The sequence below is a fragment of the Pelobates fuscus genome, chromosome 6 (genome assembly GCF_036172605.1).
Source record: "Pelobates fuscus isolate aPelFus1 chromosome 6, aPelFus1.pri, whole genome shotgun sequence".
Classification (NCBI taxonomy): domain Eukaryota; kingdom Metazoa; phylum Chordata; class Amphibia; order Anura; family Pelobatidae; genus Pelobates; species Pelobates fuscus.
The window spans coordinates 100,300,897-100,328,839 of NC_086322.1; the positions used below are offsets into that span (position 1 = coordinate 100,300,897).

The 27,943-nt window shown below is 37.9% G+C and overlaps 1 protein-coding gene across 1 annotated transcript in view; it reads left to right on the forward strand.

Annotated features, from left to right (window-relative positions):
• Nucleotides 1-1,979: 1,979 nt before the first annotated feature.
• MTNR1A (melatonin receptor 1A) overlaps nt 1,980-27,943 on the forward strand; it is a 271,401-nt gene continuing 245,437 nt past the window's right edge. The window contains exon 1 of the mRNA XM_063458090.1: nt 1,980-2,317. Within this exon, the coding sequence (XP_063314160.1) occupies nt 2,134-2,317 (184 nt within the window). The 5' untranslated portion in view covers nt 1,980-2,133. The remainder of the gene's footprint in view (nt 2,318-27,943) is intronic.

A 27,943-nucleotide genomic window follows, 5' to 3' on the forward strand; every position in this document is an offset into this window, starting at 1 on the left:
CACCTTGAAACAACTTTTCCATCACTATTGTGGCCAGAAAGAGTCCCTGTGGGTTTTAAAAATCGCCTGCCCATTGAAGTCTATGGCGGTTCGCCCGGTTCGCCCGTTCGCGAACATTTGCAGAAGTTCGCATTCGCCGTTAGCGAACCGAACATTTTATGTTCGTGACATCACTATGCATCAACTGTGACAAAATAGCTGACAACATATATATGTACAGAGAGAGAGAGAGAGAGAGAAAAATATATATAGATACTTCTTTGATCCTGATGACAGTCCCGAATGGAGGAGTGAAACGTTGATTACTATTTCTTCATAATAAAGAATTGGACTTTAAAGACCATGAGTGCTGCCACATCTTTGGATATATGGATATATGGATACAGAACCCAGGCTATATAGCACCCGGCATTAAAAGGGATATTTTAGCAAGAGTGCAAGAGAACCACTGACTTTTATATGTATATATATATATATATGTATGTATGTATGTATGTGTATATGTTTATACAGAGCGAGAGAGCGAGAGAGAGAGAGAGAGAGAGAGAGAGAAAGAAACAGTATTGTTTATATAAATTTTAAAAATGGTGATCCATGTATTGTGGGAAAATAATGTCCATTGCCTTAAAATAAGTTTGAGACTGTTTAAAAAATCCTGTGGTCATGGGAAACATATCCAGAACTTAGAGCTGGCATTATTTAATCTTAGTCGAAGCTTCACAGTTATCTAGCTAATGCCATTATTTTACTCTTTCTTTCTATCACCTCAGCTCCTCTCCCAACATATCACTATTGTGAGAGGACTTTGTAACTGTGATGGGGAATACTCCAATCATTGAAAAGATTCTGTGCCGGAGCTGCAATCACACACGCAATCGGGACTTTCCACCATGAGCTGTAACATAGCTCATTAAGAAGGGGGAAGGCAGGTATATGCTCACACAGCATGCCTGCCACTTCTGTTAGCTCTGTGTAGCTAGAGCAAGCAGAAGAAATCCCACTACCCCCCCCTGCCCTCCCCACCCAGCTTTCTGATTGACAGCCAGCAAGGTGTTTTTTTCCCATAATTATAAAAGTGCCAATTTCTGCTGAAATCACAACTATGACAGGCTCCGGACACATAAAGTGCTTCAACAAGCCTAAGTGTCTTATCTGTATTGAGTGCTACTTAAAAAGGTTTCAACTGCAAACAGCCACTACCATAGAGGGCCCCTCCCACCAATATCAGTCTCACTGGACATAATGCAGAGATTGCACAGATAATGTAATAATGCACAGATTCTATTACCTAGAACATGATCTGCCTAATCATCTCGATTAGATTATTGAATTATTGATAAAAAAAAATATATTGATAAAAATCCACTATGAATAGACTTGTCACTTGTATTAACACATATTTGGTAATTGCTATAAAAAGCAAATAAAAACAGTTACTTTCACAAACATATACAAATATGATACAAATATGATACAAATGATACAAATATGATACAAATATGATTTGTTCAGTGTGTTATCATTAATGCAGTACCTTGGAGATATCTTCGAGTGCAGGACCTCAAACATACATACATAAAGAGGATGAGCTAATTATTTCTTGGTTGTCTGTTGATGCATGTAATTTATTCCTGTCAGTACTAATGACATGTTGGGAATGCAATGATAAAGCAGGATTTTCCTAACAGTCCCCTGAAGGGGATAAGAAGCACACAATTAGAATCAGAACGTTGGGCTGAAGGGATAATGCATGTTTGCAATGGAATATATGCATATGGATGATGTCACTAAATGTACCACTAGGTGGCGGTAGTACTCCTCCACAAATTCTTGCAGTTCTCTCTTTGGCGCAACGCTAGGTGTCACCTGAATGCCATCTGTCAGGAAGGAGAGGCGCTAGGATGCTATAAAAGTGTCTTCTTTGACACATGACATGCAAAGTAAAAACTTGGCAACCGTGCAAGGGATGGCTTCACTAATATCTTATAGCCACTTTCTCACATCGCCTTTAAATCGGACAAAAGACGAAATGAAGCATGATATGAACTAAAGCTACCTGTCTCAAGGAATACACGTACTCTACAAGTGTCATCTTCTGGTAGAACCAACCTGGAATCCGTCAATCAGTGGAAAATGAGAGTCAATGTAAGCACATTGAATGGATCCCTGCATGTCCCCAAAGATCTGACACTGGATCGTCCGCCCTGGGTAGCGACTGCCCTGGCTGTCATACTCATCTTTACCATCGTCATTGATATTTTGGGGAATCTTCTCGTTATACTCTCTGTTTTCAGAAACAGAAAGCTCAGGAACGCAGGTAAGTCAGAGGACCCACTATTGATCTGTGATTAACTTCTGTATGGAGCTGGTAGTCCTGTATGGACTGTATAGAACATTGATCAGGTTGTTACATAGCTGCAAGTATTATAAATCATAATTCTGTCATCATTGTAATAATAATAATAATAATAATAATTGTAAATATTATTATTATTGTTGTTGTTGTTGTTATTAATATTCTCTAGGAACAGTAGAATCCCCCCAATGATTATTATTAATTATTATTATTATTATTATTATTCTTTAGGTAGAGTAGAATCCCCAATGATTTCTGGACTATCAGTCCACATAGTTTATTAACCAATAATGTCATGGTTGGAACATAACTTACTATAGATTAATTACCATGCATTGTTTTTCAGCTGAATTGAATTTGTCTAAATACATGTTAGAGGTATTTGTGAGATAGAATAACACCCATAGGTGCAGGCTGATGGTTTAATAAGAGCTAATTGAATGTTTCCTATGTAGTAACAGAAACTAGCAGTCTATTGAATTGAATTAAAACTCAGTGCTGCTGTACAGGTATCCATTTACTACAGTGACACTTGCTTGTTGGCTTTGTACATGTCTCTTTGGCATTAATGTACATGTGGGTTAGATGTGCATATAACAACTGTTCTAATCTGTCTTTTGTTTTGTGTGGGTTTTTTTTAAATGCTGATCCTACACATTTTTACAGATATGTGAGTCTGCCAACACTTTATGGAAATGTTAAAATAAAATGTTGTAACACTCAGAGTTTAATAATGTATGCATAAGGAATTAGCCTACATGCTTAGCTATACTAATGAGGCTATTAATTGTACAAGCTGTCGATTTACCAGGTAAATTGTGAACCCTCTGCATGACTATATATATTGCAGTGTGAACTTGGGAATAATACCCTATAATTGTGCTGTCAGGTGAAACTTCATTCCACTGCCCCAACAACATATGAGGAGAGATATCTTTTACCCCTCTGGTCTACCAGGGTGAGCAATGAGCAGACTTTGGATATCAGAGCTTCTGATAAGCACATTTAGGATCAGAATAGTGCCTGGTTATGCTGTGTCAATCCTCTTGCCAAATACTTTGGCAAAAAGCTGTAACACACACCTGTTGACATCAGGACCAAGTCACATATATGCTACAGGATCCAGACCATTTATATTAGAACACATTCTCCTTTAATCATCTCAGCAAAGTTCTCAGTATAGATTGTATGCTTAGATACCTGCTAAACTGCTTGGACTTAGAATTTCTTAAAGTGGTATATGCTCTTTGATGTGGATTTTGACAGATGCATGTCTTACGATTAAGTCAAATATAAAACAATTTTGTTTTTCATTGTGATGTGAATACCTTCATCTATAAAATGCATTGCATGACATTGATTTTGCAATTTGGAAAAAACAGAAGCTTAATGGTTTTCTCTCATTTCTCTTTGCTCTGTATTGTGTATTGTGGGAACAAAGAGGTTTCATTAGATAAATTCTGTATCATTATCTGTTTTTTTTACACTTTTTGAACTTTTCAATGCTTTCATTTGCAATAAATGGGTATTTCATTCATATTCAAATTCTCAGTAATTCTGTCTATTCTAGAGGTGGAGCTGAATACTTACTGATGTATTATGTTGTGACAAATCGACTAGTATACGGGAACTAGATCCAATTAGGACATCTCATTCTGAGCAGTATACATATACACAGTATACAGTACACACAGCTTGTGTGATATTGCCCAATGACTCTAGGACACGTGCACATGCCCAAACACACATCTCTTTTTTTGCAGTCCATTTAGAGATTATGCGGGACATCTTATAATTAGATGGGCTTCATTGTAATTCTTATGTATTCATCTTAAGGACAAGCTGATATCTCTGTCTCTGACGTAGCTCTGTTAACAGTTCTGTAGTCAAATACAACACTGGAGCCGTTCTGCCAAAGACAAACGAAATGTCAGCCAATGTTAACATTCTATTAGTTTCACTTTATATTTCTTAATATAAATGAAAATTTGATAAACACAGCTGCTACGTTGCTATATTTGCTTCTTAAATGCCCATAGGCACAACATATGAGAATCCCCTTCCTCTGAAGCTGTAAACCCACTCCGTGTAAAAACCCCTTGTGAAATGTAATAAACTAGCATGTGAAACATAATTCTCTTTGTGTAGAGTATAGAACTGTAGGTTATATTGTTGCTGGCTTAATGCGATTTAAAACTTTTCCTTTAAGTATCTGGTAGCCAGATGTCCACTAAGTAAGTAGCCTTAGTGGTACATAAGTTAATAGAGACTCTCTTGACCTGGGCCTACAATGTTTTATTTCTACATTTTGTTATGATATACTTTATAGAAATATGTGTCAGACAAGATATCGGATTGACACTCAGTTGTCTATAGCATCTTTTCTGGGCACATACACTGCAGAACCATTCCAGCCTATATACCCTTTTCTAATACATCTGCATTACCTTAAAGTTCCTTTGAACATGACCTAACTTGCTTCTCACTATTAGTTCCTGTATGGCTTTATAACTCGGTGCTGTATTGCTTATTGTACAATGCTATGAAGATGTTGGCACCTTAGATGTTGGCATCACAAAATTGTATATTAAACCCACTAAAACATTAGATTCAAATGATTTATTATGTTTAACTGTTCCTTTCAAGGCACAAAGAATCCTTTAGATCAGGGTTGGGCAATCTTCGGCCCTCCAGATGTTATGGACTACATCTCCCTTAATGCTTTGCTAGCATTATGGCCCAAAGATTGCCCACCCCTGCTTTAGATCAAATCACATGTAAAACATAAACCATCGATCACAGGTAAAATCTGATCTTGAGAATAGTGCAATTTAACACGAAGAATTAACTAATCATACATTTTGTATTCATATTATGCATCAGAGGTTAAATCCAGTTAAAAGTATCCAGAAAATCCATGTATAGAAACTTTGCTGGTACATAAGACTAGTGTGGCTCTGTATAATCTTCCCATTTATTTCTTCAGTTTTAAATCCTTAGTTCTATTTAATATTCACTTTGTATCCCAGAGAGCCCTATGTCTGTCCTAAGGATTGGAGAATTTCCGTGCTGCGTTACAATCCGCTACGCTGCTGATAGCCTGTTATCTAAATCCGAACAATTATATGGTGAAATTATGCTTGTTGCTACTTTTAAAAGTTCTCCTAACACTTTGATTACAGTTTTAAATATTTAATAACTTTTTATTTTGCGCCCAGGCATTGAAGCATTGCAATTTAGTGTTCACCTGACTTGAATGAAAGAGTTAGGGTTCATATCATGACTCTGTTTCAACCTCTGCTTTCAAATATATAAATGTTATTATATTAATATATTTTAGTATACGTTTTGTTCTGGTAAACTCTTTCTGTTTGTTTTCTAGCTTATTTCATTAAACTGTGTGAGTCGACAAGTCAAATTGCAAAATCTATGCTAACAGAGCTGGTGTATGTTTTCAAATTGTTATTTATATCTAATTTTTAAGTTATCAGCTCTTTACAGTTGATTGAATAGTTGCCTATATTTGTAATTTATAATATTCCAACTAACTTTGGTTAGGTTACCATTACTTACGGTTTACTCATTACAATGATGTTATCTAGTGCCATTATAATAAGATTGCAATGGTCCTTCAGCTGTTCAGATTATGATGGTGCTTCAGTGCAACGGTGTATTCATCTATTTTATTCAAGGACATTAATTACACCTATCTAGTAAAGGTGCACTTTTGGAAGGATTTTAGCACTTATTATGTATGCACTTCAAGGAAATAATAATAATAATAATAATAATAATAATAATAATAGTAACATGAATTTAGAGAAAGAAATTAAAACTAAAAACACATACCTTCATTTCAATGGGTGTCAGACACAATAAACACCCACTATTTAAGGACCTTCCTAGGACCAACCATTCCTACATGTGGGTCATTGCTGTGTATGGGGAATGGAGCCTAACTCAACATAAGGTATGTTAGCTAATTATGTATTTATCTAAACTAATTATGTAGCGATTGTAAAACAAGCATTACTTTTTATTTCAATGTTTCTCTCGACTAACTCTTGTTCTATGGAATAGCTATCTTTAAATCCTCTCTAGTCAGAAACCCCAACCATAGCCCATGCAGGTAACTTAGGGCAAATGCACATTTCTCATTCAGATGTCATATGCAAATGATGAGCATCTAGTAAATGCAATCTCAAATGGTTTAAGCCATTCATATTAGACATTAATTGCATGTGTATGCTGCTTCTGATCAAAGAGGACCTAAATATGGCTGCCACCACAAAGGAAGAGTAAATAAGGAGAGCCCAAGTAACAGGTTTCTTTTAATGCTTAACCCCTTAAGGACCAAACTTCTGGAATAAAAGGGAATCATGACATGTCACACATGTCATGTGTCCTTAAGGGGTTAAACTACCTCTATATCAACAAATAAACAGATCCAATCCTCTGGAGCTCTTCAAAAATCAAATAAAAATAGTTTATTTATGTAACCACAACACTCTGATAAATAGGACACCATGTTATGTGATGTGAGGTAAAAATAAAATTTTTAAATATGAATTACAATTTTATCAATTTTTTTTTAAATCCATGATTTTTCAGTTTTTTTTAATTTCTTTTTTTTTATTTCATTGTTTGCCAACACCTTTTTCAAACAGTATGCACATTATAGTGTGTATAAATATGATTTAATACAGTAATCCATACATTTGTGATTCCCTGTCTGGCAGCCTGCATTGAGCTGAAGAAATTAACACTAACAAAAAAAGTGAGATGTTCTTTTAGCTAAGCAATTAACCATGATAGCAATCTGGTCATTAAAGGCCTTATGTCAGAGCGCAATGTCCTGATTACTGACCACCAGCTGTTTTATTTAACTCTGGATTTGGGATACTTGACATCAGTTGGGTTATCGCTGCTGATAGACTGACTATGGAGATCTACTGCACATTATACAAGACAATACCTGTGATGTCAGTCATAAGAGATGAATGGCCGATGTCTGTAGGAGGACATTTACGATGGTTATAGCTATAATAATTATGCCATTCTGCAAAAAAATTAACTTAAAACAAAGTAGGGACTGCTTCGTCTTAAAATAAACTTGTGCAAATCACATGGATGACACATACACTTTCAGGTAGGTATACAGCTGGGCACTCTAACAGTGTAATTTGGAATCATTCAAAATCCATGAAATATAAATGTCCTCCTCACACGTTTGTCATATTTTATGTGCAAACGATGCCGTAAACATTCTTAGTATCCAAAAAACAAACTATTAGAAAAGATAATGTCTAGGTTAATTTGCTGTAGAACCCAGTTCTTACACCATTACGCCCCGCAAATGTGCCATATCTTACAAATCATGGTCACATGTTCATTACAATTGCCATACACCATGCAGTCTTGCCCTTACTTTATAGGTTAGAGTATCCAATTCTCATCTAATCCCAGAAAGTGTGCCAAGGCTCACAAATCATAGCAACTAGATTCGTGCGTTGGGTTTCGTCTGCATAGGGAATATTTACTAACATGGGGCCAGTTTGGGACAACAGCATCAAAATACCACTGGTCCATAAAGGGTTAACGAAATGATCGATCCAGTGTGACAATGTAACAGTGTTACTTGTACTGCTAGTTGCAGATGTTAGTTCTTAATTGCACTGTATTTTGTTGTAGGATTTTATATTCTAATTTGAACGCATTGGAGCACATAACAGAAATACCTAAGCCACCTTTCCCTTAACCTTCCAGGTTTCTTTTTTCAACTACTTTAAAGATCTGCTTTCTTATTAAGCTTTGTTCTGCTTCTCCAGGCATTGCTTCTATGGTAATGTTCTGAGTTGTACTTTTGTCCTTTAAGGGACAATGATGGATTCATTATTATTCATTTCCTTATATTAAGTCTTTTATATACTTCATAATGATTCAGGGCTGTTTGTTCATTCTCTCCAGGGTGAATTCAGAGTGTGTCTTTAATGTATATCACTTTAGAACTAATAGGTAGGAATCATTGCGATGTATCCCTGATTCACAGAAATTAGTGAAACCAGTTGATCCAGATAATCTGGGCCTTAAAGCCACAAAAATATTGAGAAACCCTTAGGCGATCATGATTTTTGGTTCAAAATGTATATGACAGTAATGGGCAAAATGAGTGGGAATAATACCATTCTATAGAGTAGCATTAGTGAATGATCTTACACATATAATGACATTCTAGTAGATAAGAAAAGCCACGTCTGCCAAAACCGTACAGATTAAAAATAGTGGTACCATCTTGTAAACATTATCTGCTTCATATACACTTATGCAAGTAATGTAAGGAATGACATGAGATCAAAAGTGAGAATAAAATTGGCACCAACAATGTAATGCTTTCAAAATGTATTTATTTGAACTCACATGTCCAAGTAACACTTTATTAGAGATATACACCATGCATATAAATGAGCTCATGCTGCTCAATGTAATCTTGTATATATATTACTTATGTAGTTGCATATACCTGAGCCAGACATCCAAACATGCAAAAATGTATTTCAGGGAGATGACTTTACTAGCTACCGCATTCCCTCCTCCCCCCCCCCCCCCATATATGAACACCTTGACACACAAATACATGCACTGGCACATACACACAGATACACACACTAGTGCATGCACACTCACACTTTCACATACACACACTCAGGTACACACTGACACACAGATACACACATTGAAACACACCCACTGGCACATACACTCAGATGCAGACACTGACACACACTCAGATACACACCTGACACATACACTTAGATACACATACTGACATACAGATACAGACACTCGCACTTGCACACACATACTCACATGTACATAGTGGCACATACATTCAGATACAAAAACTGATATACAGATACATTGGCACATGCACACACACTCTCAGATACACACAGATACACACACTGCCACATACACTCAGATACACACACTAACATATAAATACACACTGGCACATTGTCATATTACCTTATGTTGCCGGAGGTCCCTGACGGGGAGAGGGACCCTTCCCACAGTCCCTCTCATCTCCCCAGTGGTTCCGAGGCCTGGCGCTGTAGCTACGTCCCCTTTTATGACGTGGCATGTCCACTGTGACATTATGACGCTAATGACATCCCGGGCTGCCAAAATGTTCGAATTTGAATGTTTTGTGGGCGTGGCTATCAATTAAAGGCCTAGACTATAAAAAGATCATTTAGGATGCTAGTTATTGCCCTGTTGTGGTTACTGTTTTCAGTTTTCAGTTCAGTTCTGCCCTGTTGTGGTTTCTGTTTTCAGTTTTCTTTTCAGTTCAGTTCAGTTCTGTGTCTATTTTTAGTATTTTGATCTTGGCTTTCTCCTGACTATTCTCCGTTCTGTTCTTCCTGACTCGGCTATTGTTTTTTTGCTTCCCTGATTTCTGGCTTCCCTGACTCGGCTTGTCCCTGACCATTCTTATTCTAACAACTTATAACCCGGCCATTCTAAGGACCGGTAAACATTGTCTAATCTATTATCATATATTTACTCTGCGTGTTGCATCACTGGATATCGTGACACACACACACACACACTCCGATACACACTTACACAGATAAACATATACTGTATACATTTGCAGCCACTTTCCTGTTAGCCTACCATTGTTTCCAAGAGGGTGGCTTGCTGGAAGTTCTGGTGCTGGCTGAGGCTGGTGGGAGTGAGCATATAGCAGCAGCACCTCACTCCAGAATCACTTCTACTATCTCCAGCGTGTGCCTCAGGTGCCTTCTGCCTTCTTCATCCATTCCTCCAAGGTGGCTTACTATGAAGCAGGGAGGATGTGAGCTGTCACTCCCTCCTTGCTGAATGATATCACAGAGGCCCAACCGGGCACCTGTTGAGTGAGCATTATGGGAGGGGAGGCAAATCACAAGAGTCACATTCAAAATGCGGGATTGACTTGGGATGCCTGCGGGATTGACTTGGGATGCATATGTAGAGAATACCTTTGACATCAGTACATATTAGTGTAAGAAAATGAAAAATGTATACTATCAAAGTAAACTGGAAGATTGAAACAGAACATTTTCATATGCCCCTAAGATATGACACACTTCTATATCCAAATCATACATATATAAAAGGTCATAAATAGGTCGAACCTTAGCCACAAGATTTTTTTAAAGCTTTAATAAATTACATGTTTTCACCTGTTTTAAAGAAGAATATTATGGATCCAGAAAGAGTGCAGAAGTAGGCACCAAAATTATTTGGGCAACATGAAGATTTTGGCTATGAGAAAAGTTAGATGACTCAGAGAGGACATGATAACATTATACAAATTTACACAGGGTCGGGACAAACAGTTCTCTAGTTATCTGTTAATCACTAGAAAGAGATTTTACCTACGTCAGAGGAAGGAAAATTTACAGTAAGAACAATGAAGATGGGGAATTCTCTCATTGAAGATGTTGCTTTATCACATTGCCTACAGATCGTCTGGATGCTTTTTTTTTGATAAAGCAACACAATTCATGGATATAATAATGAATTGTGTGGGGTAACAGCTTGTTTTAACAAGGTAAAATCTACCTGCTGGTTTGTGTCACAAGTGGAAATCATTTTGGATCTAGTACAGTAATAGAGATCTGTGATGAACGCAAGTCTTTTTTCAGACTTTATTACAATGTAGCTATGTATTGAATATTTTATGTTTCTTTATTACACTATAAAGTCAATTCTTAATGCGTATCCATGTAATTGTGTAGACATGTAATGTCTATTTTTGTTGTGTGTGTTTTTATATTTACTGATTATTATTTTATTATTTTCAATGCATATATTTGCAAAAAATCATAAATAGCATACAAACCCCCACAATTCACTCCCAACCCTCCACTGTCAAAATGGACAACCAAACACTGCAACACCCCCTAGATATAGCAAATGCCTTTAATAATGATTTTGCTGGATGTGCTACCATCCTGATTGCTAAGATGACAAATTACAATAATTTTCAGACCACAAATAAAGATAAGGCCCTGCCAAATCTGCCAAATCCTCAAATAGAGAAATTCAATTTTACACCTGTGCTTGTTAGTGTCATTAATAAACATCTTGATAATTTAAAAATGAAAAACCAGTGTGGACCAGATCAAATCCCAGCAATGTTGCTGAAGCTCAGTGTGCCAGCAATTGCCAAACCTGTCACTACCCTTATCAAGGAATCCCTGGTGTCAGGATACATACCCAAACTTTGGAAGACTGCAAAAGTTGTACCTATCCATAAAAGTGGTGACAATACTAACTATCACCCAATATCATTGCTCCCTGTATATTGCAAAGATGATTGTAGGAGCCACACTCAATCCCAGCAGCCACCAGTACTCTGGAATAGGACCAGCAATCCCAACACGTTTACGCAAAAATGGAATTTCCAGGCACTCAGAGTGTTAAAGCCGCAGGCAGATTTTAATTAAACAAAAAAAGCAGCAACGTTTCGACCTTCTAAGAGGTCTTTTTCAAGCTTGAAAAAGATCTCTTAGAAGGTCGAAACATTGTTGCTCCCTGCAAATTGTCAAAAAATCTTGGAAAAATGCATCCTGACGCAACTATGTGAATATTATCAATGATCAAATTATGTGATCCCTGATCATTTAGGCTTTCGTCCAAATCACTCAACTTCGACTGCCCTCTTAAAAATTTAGCAATGACATCCAAATTGGCATGGAACAAGGAGACGTAACTGGAGCTATTTTCCTTGATTTTTGCCAAGGCCTTTGACACAGTACACCATGGCATTCTTTTGCAAAAACTTAAACTCAGGCATTGGTGATCGTCCGCTAACCTGGTTTCGATCATATGTTTCAGATCGATTGCAATATGTGACCATTTCTGATAGCGCTTCCCTCCCTCTTCTAGTCACATGTGGTGTTCCCCAAGGCTCCATACTTGGCCCCCTGCTGTTCACATTATTTAGAAATCATCTGTCTAACGTCTGCATATCCTCAACTGTACACATGTATGCAGATGACACTGTAATCTATGCTAGTAAACCCAAGCTACCGCAGCTTGAGGCTGTGCTCCAAAACCAATTCAAACAGGTTGAAAAGTGGATAGCGGATAACAAACTCTTCCTAAACACTGACAAAACTGTTACAATGATCTTTGGAACTGTACCTAAATTACGTAAACTACAAAATCAACAATTGTATATCAGAACAAATTCAAATAGCACACTGACAGCAGTCTGTTCTTTTAAATATCTAGGTATGTTTCTAGACCCCAATCTATCCTTTGACCTTCACATTGAAAAAATCTCTTCAAAACTTAGCCCAAAACTAGGTGCCCTGTACAGAAACAAATCCTGCCTAAGTCCTACAGTAAGGAAACAGTGCAACAAATGCTAATGCCGGTCATTGATTATGGGGATGTAGTGTATGCACCCGCACCGCAAACCCACCTTAACCCCTTAAGGACACATGACATGTGTGACATGTCATAATTCCCTTTTATTCCAGAAGTTTGGTCCTTAAGGGGTTAATAAACTTAATACGTTATATAATTAGTTCTGCCGCTTTGTACTGGAATGTAATTACTTTACCCACAACTGTGATATGAAGAACTAAACTGGCTGTCGCTGGAATCCCGACGCACTCTTCATCTTTCCAGCCTTGTGCATAAGAGCATTTCTGGGAATCTCCCAACCTACCTGAGTAGAATGCTCTCCCAAGCTGTTCCCGCCTCCTATAACCTCCGATCCAGTACATGCATGATATTTAGCATACCGATACGCAAAAATAAAGTGGCACGATCCTCCTTCCCCTACTGAGCACCGCAATTATGGAATAACCTCAGGGACACAGTCAAATCTTCATTCAATCTAAAATCTTTTAAGAGATCTGTGGCAATATACCTCAGCCCAGAATGTACCTGTCGTGGTTGAAGATATATTTTACCTGTTATGTATTAAATTTATATATGTGTGTATGTATATATATATATATATATATATATATATATATATGTATGTATATATATATATATATATATATAATTTGTATATTGTATTTTTGTAATATTGTATCCTATTGTAACAATGCAATGTTTTGTGAACCCAGGACATACTTGAAAATGAGAGAAATCTCAATGTATCCATCCTGGTAAAATATATTTTATATAAAAAAAAAATAATAAAAAAATAATAGTATAACAGTTGCAGTTTTAATATGTATCCATTAAAACACCTAGACCATGGGTGCACAGGATCTGCTTGTCAGGCTTCCCAATACACTGGAGCATAACTAGGAATCACAGGGAACCGGTGCAAGAATCAAAGAAGGGCCCCACCTTAGCACTCCTCCTTGCTCTGCCAAAGCATTTGAGTGGTATGTGTGTGGCGGGGAGTGTGATTGTGCGGAGGTTGGCTGAATGTGATCCTGTGTTGATTGGCTGAGTGTGATATGTACATGTGCAGTTAGCGGAGTGTGATTGCGTGTACATGTTTGGCTGGCTGAGAGTGATTATATATGGGATTTGACTGTGTGTGAGTGTGAAGTGATTGTCCCTGCTTGGGGTCACTTCTCCCTTGCTGACTCACTGCCAGCACATTGACATCATTGCATCCCATCCTACTCCAGCAAACTCTTGATGGGGAAGTAACACAGTGACAGGGAGCAAGAAGCCTGTCTTTCATTCATTCTATGGCATTAGGCCCCCTGCGCCACAAGTCTAATATTAAGAATGTAATTGACAGGTAGGGGAGAGACCATCATTTTAAAGAGCTTTAAATTAGAATCTAATGCATTTCTGTTAGCACAATGTACAGATGGGATTTAAATATTTTTTTATATTAAAATATTTTTTTTTATTAATAATTTTCATCCTTTTAAGCACACATACTGTCATACTGACCCATACACACACTCATTGGCACACACACTGTTTAACCAACACACACTTTCACTGGCAGACACGCACATTCTCATTGACAGACACACACTGACACACAATATACTCATCAAGTTTCATTGTGCGTCTTTAAATCATTCTGTTTTGGTTTAATATAATTTATCCACAAAGACACTTCGATGAGATTAACTACCATCCTTGCATTTTGTCTGCACACAGAAAAATGTCCCTGTGGACATGAATGTGATCTCTGTGACAGTGTTTGCTGTATGACTCACTTCATACATAGAGCATGCAATGGAATACTGTGGTATTGTATTAAAATGCAGAAAAGCCTTTAGCAGAAAATAATAAAAAACACCATACCTATTCCAGCTTGTAAACATCAACCTCTGTTTTTATTTGTGTATTTAGAAATTATGGATAGATCTTTGAAGGAATAACCTTTCTATCGCACAGTCTTCTGACTAAAAGACAATTACTCAATATATTGTCATATATTTTATCAGTTGGTTTTATTTAAGTTAATTGCATTATTTTGTCACATGTTATAAATTGAATGAAATATAAAATATTATCTAAGACAAGGTAAAAGAGATTTTTTTAAGTGGTAAGATTTTGATTTACTTGGTTAAAGGAATACTCTAAGCACCATAACCACTATGGCATTACAATGCCTTGATACCCCTTAGTGCAGGCTTCCCCAAACTCCAACCCTCCTGACGTTGCTGAACTACAACTCCCATGACTCTATGAATGAAATAGATATCCTGAGAATCATGGCAGTTGTAGTTCAGCAACATCTTGAGGGCCAGAGTTTGGGGAAGCCTGCCTTAGTGTAAGGAGTCACCTGGCGTACCCTTAGTGGACATGGCACTTTAGACAGCATCAGGCATCTCTGGCTCAGGCATCATAAGTGGATACATTTAAATATCTTGCCAGGTATAGTTTTGTAGTCACAACAACATTTTAAGAAATTAAAGATGATATACAGCTATCCAATTCAGGAAAGGGTATGTATTGTTTGTAATGTACCATTTTCAATTTTACTCTCCCATTCAGGACTGCAAGAATGTATTTATCTAGGCTCGAGGAACTCACAGCCCTGTTGAATTTACTCAATTTACATTTATTTTGTAAAACGTTGTGTTTTCTTCTCTTGTAAGGCTCTGTTTAATAAACCTGCCTTCCCCTCAAAACGTTGTTACTTTAGTTTTAATTAGTTTTAATTTAATTTGCTAAACATCCTAAATATATTTATGTTTATATAAATCTCTCTACACAACATTAAGTATGAATAAAATGAATAAAAATGTATAACATAAAAAAATAATATAAATATGTTTAGAATGTTTAGCAAATTAAATTAAAACTCAGAATATATATTATATGTAACAGTTGTAACATGGATGTAACAAAGTTTTTGGGGACGACAACATTTTTATTTATTTTATTCATACTTAATGTTGCGTAGAGAGAGAGATTTATATAAACATAAATATATTTAGGATGTTTAGCAAATTAAATCTCAGAATACATTTAAAACATTAAGTATGAATAAAATGTTACATATAGAATTTTTTTTAAATAAAACTTTCACAGTTTTGCTTATAATAATTTTGAAACATCACAAACCCTACCCCTAACCCTATGCTTATACTAAATCTGTTTATACAACTACACTAACCTTAACCCTTACCTACATTATCCCTAGACCTAACCCACAATTAACCCTACCTTTGCATTAGGAACACTTCACATATATAAATCACTTTGCTGAAATACTTAATGTGTCTGGAGCTCTTTGACAAAGATCTGAGTGTGGTTTGAAACGTTGCTGTGTTTGCCGCGTTTCGACCCTGTGTGCCTGGACTACATTGTTTTCATTCATTGTAAATACCTCAAATGCCCTAGCTTACTGCATCTCCTGAAAAGATTTTCCAGTTTTCATCGAAAAGTTGTCTTGCCTGTAATAAGGAAGGTGAAGTGGCGAAACTATAGCTGGTACTGGTGGTGCTGCTATACTGGGGCCCACACACTGAGGGGACCCATTGAGTGTCTTGCACCAAGGCCCTCTCTCTCTATGTTAGTTCGACCATTGGATTGGAGAATTTTCCAGCACACATTCAAAGTCCGTGCATGGTATAAAGGACAGGGCTAATAAAGGATACATACAGTAGGCCCTATAGTCTGTGCCTGGTATAAAGGGCAGGGCTAATAAAGGATACATACAGTAGACCCCCAGCTTTTCATTTACCTCCAAAAGATAAAATGGCGATTTTTGTGCTGCATGCTGCTAATTTGCCAGTCTGGGGGTCTATAAATGTTGCCCCTTCCTGACAGTTAAAATCTATCTTCTTAAAAAACATTCTGGTTTTTAAAATTCCATCCTTAATATAGACACTGAGATCAAGAAAACTGACCTTTGATTTACTAAAATCACTTGTGCGTACAATTCACCAGTCGTTAAGATTAAGATACATTAAAAAAAAAAACTAGGTGACCAGGCTTGCCTCCCATCGACGATCTTTAAAAACAAATTCATGCTCCCACATAAATAAGTTAGCGTAGCTGGGTGCAAACCTGGTCCCCATTGGCATCCCACATAACAGGAGGTAGAATAGTCCCTCGAACCAGAAATAATTGTTATTAAGGATCCATTGGATCCCTTCAACAATAAATTCAATTTGGGATTCGGGGAACTCTTCTGAAAGCTCAAAAGAATTAATCGCTGAACAGCCTCTTTCGTGGGTAATGACGGTATAAAGTGAGCTTACTTCCGCAGTTACAAGGAAGAAGTCCTCTTCCCATTTAACATCTTAAAGTAGCTCACACCTTTCTGTACTATGGGCTGTAGACACCGATCAATATATTGCAGGAGCCTACTTGATATGGACCCAATACCCGAGACTATTGGTCTTCCCGGAGGGTGCAGGGGGGTGGAGGGAGGGTGCGGGGTTCTTTATTTTTGTGCACTTAAGGCAAGTGATAGAAAATAGGAATTCTGGAATGTGGCATATGGAGAAATTCAGCTTCTTTTTTATTTAAAATCCCTAGGGCTTTGCCTTTATCAATACAGTTATTGTAATTTATTTTCATGTCATTAGTAGGGTCCTTAGTCAGCACTTTATAGGTGTTGGTGTCCTCTAATAATCTTAGAGCCTCTTTTGTATAGTTTTCTCTTTCCATAATGACAATTCCCCCACCCTTGTCAGTCGGTTTTGACCACAAGGGTGGTGTCGTCTCTCAATGTCACGTTTAAACATTTGTTATGAAGGAACACAACTGCAGATTTCGTATAGTTTGAATATTTATTAAAGAAAGTAAAAGGTAAAGACTTTAATTCCACTTTACAGGTACTGTAGCATTAAGTAATAAACGATAACTGAAGTCCACAATTATATGCACTGTAGCTTTAAGGAGTAAACGATAACTGAAGTCCACAATTATAAGCACTGTAGCTTTAAGGAGTAAAAGGTAACTGAAGCAGCAAGAGTCCTTTAGTAGTATTAATTAATTAGATGATAAAAAGTTACAATAGCTGTTCCATAGACTTTAAATGAAGAAAGATAGATGCAGCTAACTGAGACAAGTATGAGTTGAAGTTAGCTGTAACGGTTGGCTTTAACGAAGGACTTTGGAGACAGGAAATAACAGCTTTAGATGCAATGCTTATCAGAGAAGTTTTACTTAGCTTCCGGCACATAGAACACTGGTTCCCGAGATTTCCTCAGAGGCGGATTATCCTGCATGGATAGAGTTCAGCTTTAGCCGTGGATGAGGAAAGGTGAAGGGAACTTTGCAGAGTCTTTCAGTCCGGTCTGGTAGCAGAGGCTTTCACAACGAAGTTGTAGCCGGGTTGTGAGTAAGGAACGTAGTTCAATAATCCAGCCCTGATCAGCTGGTGCAGTCAGATTAAATAGGCAGACCGTGTCATAAAGGGGTGTGGCTAGGCTCCGTGGAACCAGGAAGTAAGAGGATACCATAGTTAAGGCATGACAGTACCCCCTCTTTAATGAGCAACCTCTGGGTGCTATTGACTTGGATTAGAAGGGTAACGCTTGTGAAATTTGGAAACCAATTTGTCGGCATGAACGTCCGAGGAGTTTTCCCATGTATCTTCATCAACTCCATATCCTTTCCATCTGATGAGGTATTGTAAGGAGCCACGATGGATCCTTGAATCCAGTATACTTTGAATCTCATATTCTTCTTCACCCTGGACCAATATGGGATCAGGAGAAGTAGTGAGATTTCTTTGGAAAGGGTCAGGATGATGAGGCTTCAACAAGGACAATTGATTGGATCTTTGGCATACAGAACAAGATTTGACATAAGATTCGATAGTTTGGTCTTGACGAGGCCACCAACAGTATCTTTTAGACAATTCAAGGGTCCTTTTCATATCTGGATGACCTGCCAGAGGAGAATCATGAATTAATTCAAGTATTTTAATCCTGAAGGAGGGAGGCACGTAAATCCGGTCTTTGAAATAGTAGAGACCGTTTTTCTTAGATAATTTCATTGATTTAGGAAGTTCAAGAGCATCTTCACTGAGACCTTTAATGTCGTCAATAAGAGAAGATAAGATTCCAATGACTTTAGGCGAAGGAGGTACTTGAGGAGTTTTGTGTTGAGAAAGGACAGCTCCAATTGCAAATTCCGAAGCATCCGTTTCAAGGACATAAGGATATGAAGGATTTGGAAGTTGAAGGATAGGAGCTGTTGTAAACTTTCTCTTTAATTCACCAATGATTGTAGGAGGAGGAGACTCCAGTTCGGTGTCAGAACAACATGAGGTTTTAGCTAGTTCTTTCGTAGACTGAAGAATTGGAATACGTTGCAAGCATGTTTTCTTGCAATAATCAGAATCAAATGCAAGAGAGAAGGGAAACCATGAGATTTGAGGGTTGTGGTTCCTTAACCAGTTGATCCCCAATATAATAGGAAAAAATGGTGATGAGATGACATCAAATATAAGACTTTCCGTATGAGTATGATTGATGGTTACTTTTAGAGGGATGGATTCATGAAGTATTGGTCCCGATGAGATGAGGGACCCGTCAATCACTTTAACAGGTACAGAAGTTCTTTTACGAACACAAGGAATTTTATTCTTTGTTACAAAGGCTGAGTCGATGAATACTCCATTTGCACCGGAATCGATAACAGCCTTGGTTATGATTCTTTTATTGTCCCACTGTAATACAAGAAAGATAGGGGACATTTGAGTATTTGCTGTAGAGGGAAGTACACTTAGGATGGAAGAGGCATGAGACGGCCTTCTGCCTTTTGTCCGTTTCAATGAAGGACAATCAGAGACTGAATGAACTTGAGAGGCACAATACATGCAGAGGTTTAACATACGTCTTCGATTTTTCTCTTCAGGAGTGAGGGGACTTCTTATTATCCCTATTTCCATAGGTTCGATTGGTTCAGATGGGTTGTCAGGAGGCTTTGGAGCCCCTAGTTCCATAGGTTCACTTGTTAAGGAAGTCTTTTCTGGAGCTTTTGAGGGAGTGAAAGGTTTGCGGTCTTTTGAAAGAAAAAGAGACTTTTCGGCCTTTCTTTCTCTTAATCTTCTGTCAATGCTGATTGATAGGCGAATTAGAGCGTTCAAATTAGTAGGGAGTTCTGTTCTAGATAATTCATCTTTTACAGCTTCCGATAAACCAATTCGAAACTGGTTGCGCAATGTGATGTCATTCCATTGCGTTTCTATAGCCCATCTTTTGAATTCAGCAATGTAATCTTCAACGGGTCTATTTCTTTGCTGTAGTGTTCTGATTGTTAAATCAGCTGTAGCTTGTTTGTTAGGATCTTCATAGAGAAGAGACATGGCTTCAAAAAATTCATCCAGTGAATCTAAGATGGGGTCATCGTTTTCCAGAAAGGAATGAGCCCATGACATAGGTTCACCTCTTAGAAAGGAAATAACCGAACAAACTTTAGTTCTTTCTGTAGGGTAGGATCGAGGTTTCAAAGCAATTAACAATTTGCAAGAGTTGAGGAACTCCCTGTATCTGGAACGATCTCCATAGAACTTTTCAGGGTTACACACAGCAGGATCACTAGCCGAGTGCAGAGTAGTATGAGGAGTATGAGTTTGTAAATCTCTGATATAAGTGAGAAGTCTTTCGTTAGTAACTTGCAGGTCTTGCACACTTTGGGCTAGTGCATTAACTCTTTGATTCAACGTAGTTATAGTAGAATCGAAATCTGCTGGATCCATTACAATGGCTGGATTATTCTGTCACGTTTAAACATTTGTTATGAAGGAACACAACTGCAGATTTCGTATAGTTTGAATATTTATTAAAGAAAGTAAAAGGTAAAGACTTTAATTCCACTTTACAGGTACTGTAGCATTAAGTAATAAACGATAACTGAAGTCCACAATTATATGCACTGTAGCTTTAAGGAGTAAACGATAACTGAAGTCCACAATTATAAGCACTGTAGCTTTAAGGAGTAAAAGGTAACTGAAGCAGCAAGAGTCCTTTAGTAGTATTAATTAATTAGATGATAAAAAGTTACAATAGCTGTTCCATAGACTTTAAATGAAGAAAGATAGATGCAGCTAACTGAGACAAGTATGAGTTGAAGTTAGCTGTAACGGTTGGCTTTAACGAAGGACTTTGGAGACAGGAAATAACAGCTTTAGATGCAATGCTTATCAGAGAAGTTTTACTTAGCTTCCGGCACATAGAACACTGGTTCCCGAGATTTCCTCAGAGGCGGATTATCCTGCATGGATAGAGTTCAGCTTTAGCCGTGGATGAGGAAAGGTGAAGGGAACTTTGCAGAGTCTTTCAGTCCGGTCTGGTAGCAGAGGCTTTCACAACGAAGTTGTAGCCGGGTTGTGAGTAAGGAACGTAGTTCAATAATCCAGCCCTGATCAGCTGGTGCAGTCAGATTAAATAGGCAGACCGTGTCATAAAGGGGTGTGGCTAGGCTCCGTGGAACCAGGAAGTAAGAGGATACCATAGTTAAGGCATGACACTCAATTCCTTTAGGAATTTTCTTTCCCCTATATCCAAATTATATTCATATTTATTGGGTTTTCGTATTTTCCCCAGGTCGTGCATAACCATTTTTTCAAATATGACCGTTTCTTCCAAGATGCAAGATCTGGGGAAAAAATTGGACCCCTCCTTCAGTTTTGTATGAATAAAGGGTGCACCTTCGTCTACATTTGAAGTTTTCTCTAAAGAATCTTTCATGAAAAACTTCTTTGGGCATAATTTCCTTTTAAATTTGTTTAGATCAATATATGTGCTGAATTTGTCTAGACCTTTGGTTGGTATACATTTAAGCCCTTTTTGTAGCAGTTTATTCTGTGATGTTGTTATTACTCTGTTGGTTAAGTTAAAAATACCGTTTGATATTAGTTCCTTTCCCTTCTGTCTTTTTTGTATGTGAACTCCTCCTCGACTTCCCCTTCTTCTAAACTCCTCCTTCTTTTTCCTGGGGACCTCAGTCCTGTTGTGGAATCTTTGTGTTTCCCCTTCGTGTAGAAGCTCCAAAAACCCTATTGGGGGATCTGTCTAAATGGTCATATCTATTGAAGAGTGTGGTGTTTCCCCTATCTTTGTGTAGATAAGTTCTTCTTATGGTGTCATGTTCCTTATGTGGTCTTATTGGGTCTATTTAATGGACTTCTGATGTTACCCTCTAGTGTGAATTCCTTCCTTCTTACTGATTTATCTGGTTTTCTTTTTTTAAAGTTTATTAGGGACTGTTACAGGTTTCCTTTGGGGGGATTTATTTTAGAACATAACTTTACTTGCAGTTGTCGATACCTTTCTCGACAACTTCAGTTTTTAACCCTTTCACCTGTGTCAGATGCCCCATAGTCCATAATCCTTTCACACTGTAGTGACTGTAGTGTTGGAGAAATTAGAAGTTAGAATCAATTTGTAAAGTAGATGAAACCTCAGAGAAATACAAAACCCAACTCAATTAGTAGTGTTTGCTGATAATCAGACTAGTACATACGTTTGCATAGCAGTATAATAGAATTAGAGATTTTTTTTGTTGGTGAATAGATATGAATTAGAGTAATAGTTCAGTATTGTAGAAACAAGGACAGTTTCTCAACTAAGGACCACATGCAGGCAAGAACATAGGTAAATCCTCTAAATAATTTTCTGTATAGGTTTCAAGTTGATGGCTAATATGAAATTAATCTGAAATTTGTATTTAGCATTTTACAGTAGACATATATAATTTAACTTAATTGAGTTTGATAGAAGGCAGTAAAGGAGCTCGTTTTGTGTGTGTTGCTGCAATTGTAATGTGAAATATATCATACCATAACAAATTAGCATACACTCACATAAAATATAGCATGCACTCAATTTAGCACTATAGCAAAGACATAGACAGAATAGGAACAATTATACAACTGTAAAAGCATTTGTGGAGACACATGCGCAAATTGTAATTAGAAATAAAATGTTATTTAAAAGGGCACACAACTATAATTTTCACAAAGATCTGTCAAGCAATTCATTATTTCTTCAATGTTTTTGAGGTTTGTATTGTATTTCTCAATATACATTGAGTTGCATTTACTAAACACTAGTTTGCAGTAAATTGCACTTGAAATTGCAGAGAAAGGGTGTAGATTTGTAAACATTATCTAATGTTTTATCTAACAGCCTATTTTTCGCAATGTTTTTGTTCAACTCCCTTTGATTCTGTGTTTACCGAATAAACCTGAAATGTAAATGTACCTCCAAAGCAACTTAATGCACAATTTAATTTTGTCATCATTCATGTTCACAATTTAACTCATAAGGGACTTTACCAATAGCTGGCGAATGGAACTTTATTTGGCTAAGATTGAAAAACTCATTGAAGAATACCTGACATATCATGGTTAATTGAATAAACCTGTAAAAATGGAATACCTGGGGATTATGTGGAGTTTCTCACGGAAACACCATGTAGTAGCACGGAACAGAACAATTAAATAAAATTATTATATGGCAATTGCCATTGCTGTATGCCTAGGAGAACTGTTAACTGTCATATTCACTGACTGACTGGGACTAGTAAAATTAGAAAGACTCTTAGACACAACGGTTTTACTAGTTTTATACTATTGGCCAATCAAGTGCAAATTCTAGATCTAAATTCTAGATCTAAAATCTAGGAACTCCTAGGTGAATAAATCTCTAGAGGCACTAGATCTCCCTTGCATTTATTAGCATTTAAGGTATATTAAACAAGATAAGCTCACCCCCACTTTAAGGCTAGTAATAGCCCTCGCTATTAGATTTGCTACTTCTGCTTAAATGGAATTCAGCAAGTTTGGAACTATAGTACTATATAACATGCAATTATATCCTTTTTAAATCAGTTGATTACCCTAATGACGTTTATATGTGTGGTTAAGGCCTTTGATAAATGTAATGAATAACTATGTCTGTACTAGAACTAGATCTCTTGCATAATAGCTTTGATCATATATACAATTAGGTGTACCACCAATACCACACTCTACTGCCCAGATACTAAATAAATAAAAATCACTGTTAATTAGATATACCCGAGATGAATTCTTGCATGCATTTAGATATGCAATTTTTCATTGGAGTTATATCGAAAAACAGCTTGCAAAACCTGCAGTTCTCTTGAATGCTGCCTTTGCAAGCCCTCCTTTTCTAATCCCTGGCTGAGGTCATCAATCTCCAGGGACATTAAGCAGTAGTAGTTCTGGTTACTACAGTGTCCCTTTCTTACACAGCTCAGCTGTACTCAAATAGGATAAATAACTTGATATTTAGCATGGCTACCACAATAGCCGGTCGTAGTGCATGAAATCTGCAAATATGGCACTACCATCTTCTGAATCCACCTTCAGCTTTTACCTTTTGCCTTGTATCTATTTGTCCAGTGGCAGCCGTAGCAGGTGCGTCCATTTCAGAGGTATTAACCTGTCTCCCACTGCTCTGGTGTTGAAGGTCACCTGAAAGTCATCACACATGAAGGAAGGAGAGGTGTGTAACCAGTGGCAGCTGGTTGAGGTTTTAAAATGGTGGGGTGCCAGATTCCAGCCACATCATTTGACTCGACCCCCTCTCTCTGAAAACCCCTGATATATTGGACTCACATGAAATGTTAAAATAGTGGTAAAAATAATAAAAAATATATTTCATTAGTTAAACCCTTTAAATACCAGACATATGGCCAACACATTGAAAAGAAATGTGAGTGGCACACACCCGGCACTGAAAGAGTTAAAACATATAATTATGTATTACTTGCTGTACAGAACGTTGCTTACATTTACTACTTGGCATGAAGGAAATTGCTTAGGTAATTGGTTACTCTATGTCTGCACTTACAAAACACACTGTGCCAAAATATGAAATTATTACAATTGTCAGCACAGAAAAATCCAATTTAAAAATAGAAGACTTGAGAATACAAGACAATAAAATACTAGGATAATCTGGCAGCATGGTCCATAAGGTACACACAGTGTGATGGATCTGGGGAAAACATTTTCAGAAGGTTTGAGGAAAACATTTTTATCAGACACACAGAGTGTTGACATGAAGAAGATATTTCTAGAGAGCTCACAGTGTCCTTAGTATTGAAACTAGTATTGAAACTAAGCCATGTAGTTTGTGTGTTTCCTTGTAGTCTAGCGGCTAAGGGGTTTACCTTTTGTTCTGGCGACCTGGGTTCAAATACTTAGAAACATAGAAACATAGAATGTGACGGCAGATAAGAACCATTCGGCCCATCTAGTCTGCCCAGTTTTCTAAATACTTTCATTAGTCCCTGGCCTTATCTTATAGTTAGGATAGCCTTATGCCTATCCCACGCATGCTTAAACTCCTTTACTGTGTTAACCTCTACCACTTCAGCTGGAAGGCTATTCCATGCATCAACTACCCTCTCAGTAAAGTAATACTTCCTGATATTATTTTTAAACCTTTGTCCCTCTAATTTTAGACTATATCCTCTTGTTGTGGTAGTTTTTCTTCTTTTAAATATAGTCTCCTCCTTTACTGTGTTGATTCCCTTTATGTATTTAAATGTTTCTATTATATCCCCCCTGTCTCGTCTTTCCACCAAGCTATACATGTTAAGATCCTTTAACCTTTCCTGGTAAGTTTTATCCTGCAATCCATGAACCAGTTTAGTAGCCCTTCTTTGAACTCTCTCTAAGGTATCAATATCCTTCTGAAGATACGGTCTCCAGTACTGTGTACAGTACTCCAAGTGAGGTCTCACCAGTGTTCTGTACAATGGCATGAGCACTTCCCTCTTTCTACTGCTAATACCTCTCCCTATACAACCAAGCATTCTGCTAGCATTTCCTGCTGCTCTATTACATTGTCTGCCTACCTTTAAGTCATCAGAAATTATTACTCCTAAATCCCTTTCCTCAGATGTTGAAGTAAGGACTCTATCAAATATTCTGTACTCTGCCCTTGGGTTTTTACGTCCAAGATGCATTATCTTGCACTTATCCACATTAAATGTCAGTTGCCACAACTCTGACCATTTTTCTAGTTTACCTAAATCATTTGCCATTTGGCTTATCCCTCCTGGAACATCAACCCTGTTACATATCTTAGTATCATCCGCAAAAAGACACACCTTACCATCAAGACCTTCTGCAATATCACTAATAAAAATATTAAAGAGAATGGGTCCAAGTACAGATCCCTGAGGTACCCCACTGGTGACAAGCCCAAGTTTTGAATATACTCCATTGACTACAACCCTCTGTTGCCTGTCACTCAGCCACTGCCTTACCCATTCAACAATATTGGAATCCAAACTCAAAGATTGCAGTTTATTGATAAGCCTTCTATGTGCAACACTGCAATACTGTTATGGACAAATATATATATATATACGGTATATATATATTTTTTTTCTTAATTATATTTTCATTATTAGATTTGTCAAGCGGAGCACATTGATGATGTGACATACAGAGTTATACTTGCATCTCATTGGAGTAGCATTGCATGCTACAAAATATACATTTAGTTACATTAATTTGTCTCGCATCTATGAGGATACAATCTTCATTTCCATGAGTGCCGTCTTGGGCAACTCCTGAGTAATAGCAAATGTACTACTTGTATAGTTTGTTTTTTTTTTTTTTAATTTTTTTTTTTGTCGTGCACAAGATAAACATTCATCATTGACACGCCACAACAGCAGTATCACGGTTCATAGCTTTTCAGTATACAGTGCTAGTTGAGGCATTTGTTAGACAGGCACATTTTGTAATTATCATGCTTATTCTGACGGTTTGATTCCTCTCTTGAGGTGAGTGATATGGCTTATTCTAAGAGAGTAGGTTAGAGGAGTGACAACATAGGGCAGACAACTGGCATACATAAAACATTTGAGTTAAATAGTAAGGTGCGTGTGTATTATGCCAACATCAAAGGAAGATGTCACCACCTCACAAGCTGTTAGGACGGCAGTCTCACAAGTTAGTATCTTCCTTCTCGCTTAGCCCACATTCGGAACAGTGGAGCTTACATTATTGCTTGTATTATTTTTAGCTATTGAATTAAGACATGTTCAACCTAGAATAATGGCATGCATTAGCTATGAATCATAACGTATGTGCTAAATAAGTGATCATTAATATATCAAGAGCAGGAGAGATAAAATTTATACATAGACACATCAGGCAGTCTTGGGCTCCCAGTGGTGGTTCTTGCAGGTATCAAACCTGGATGGTTGCAAAGGGGGCTGGGTTGCGTCCATTGTGACCAGGGAGGGAGTGAGGTAAATAGCCCGTTATCAGGCTAGCGGGCCGTTCAGCCGATGCCCCGTGGTGGGAGGCCGCCGCTGCTTGGTAGCCAGAGTCCTGTAAGCCTCTCGCCCACGGTCCCTCGGTTCAGGGTGCTGAGTACCTTGTCCGCCTCTGTTCTACGCCGGGAGTCAGCGATTTGAGGACTGGGCGATGTCGCAGATGCTGAAATCCGCAAGAGAGGATGTGGCTTTGTCTGTCTCCCAGGTGTTGTGGTGCGGCGTACCTTTCGCGGTTGACCTGTTCGTCCCGGTCGGTTGCTGGGTGCAGGCAGGGTAAGTGCTTCCTTGTGTTTTCCTCGGCGTGGATGGCACCCTTTCGGGTAGTGCCATGGAGACAGGAGGCTTTTCCCTGTGCGGCGCCATCTTGGGGTCCCGTCAGGCGGGGGACTAGCTCGCTTGTGGCTGGGTTGCTGGGGATCGACCTTCCGTGGTCTATTGTTTTCAGTGGCTAGTGGTAATCGGCTCTCCAGCTTTGCCCAAAAGGCCTCAAAAATCGCATTCAGCCTGGTAGAGTAGTCCGTCCCTGCTGTACTGCGCTCCCCAGTGCACGTGGCGTCTGCCATTGTGTGTTTTGGTATCGCTGGGTGCTGTTCTTGCGGGCATGCAGTGTGCTTTAGTTTTGGCCCGGTTGCTTTAGTGTGGTGGACCGGGATTACCCCCGCCGGTCCTGGGGCGGGGTTAGGCTGGTTTTCATTATCCTAGCTGCCACGGTGCTTGGTTAGAGTTAGATACATATATATCAACTATTGTGTATTGGATGTTGTTGAACATCCCCACTAGTATAATATGTCTCCCTTCTTTATCTATGTCTTGTGTTTTTATTTGTAATGCTATATGTTTGCTGATGAGTATAGT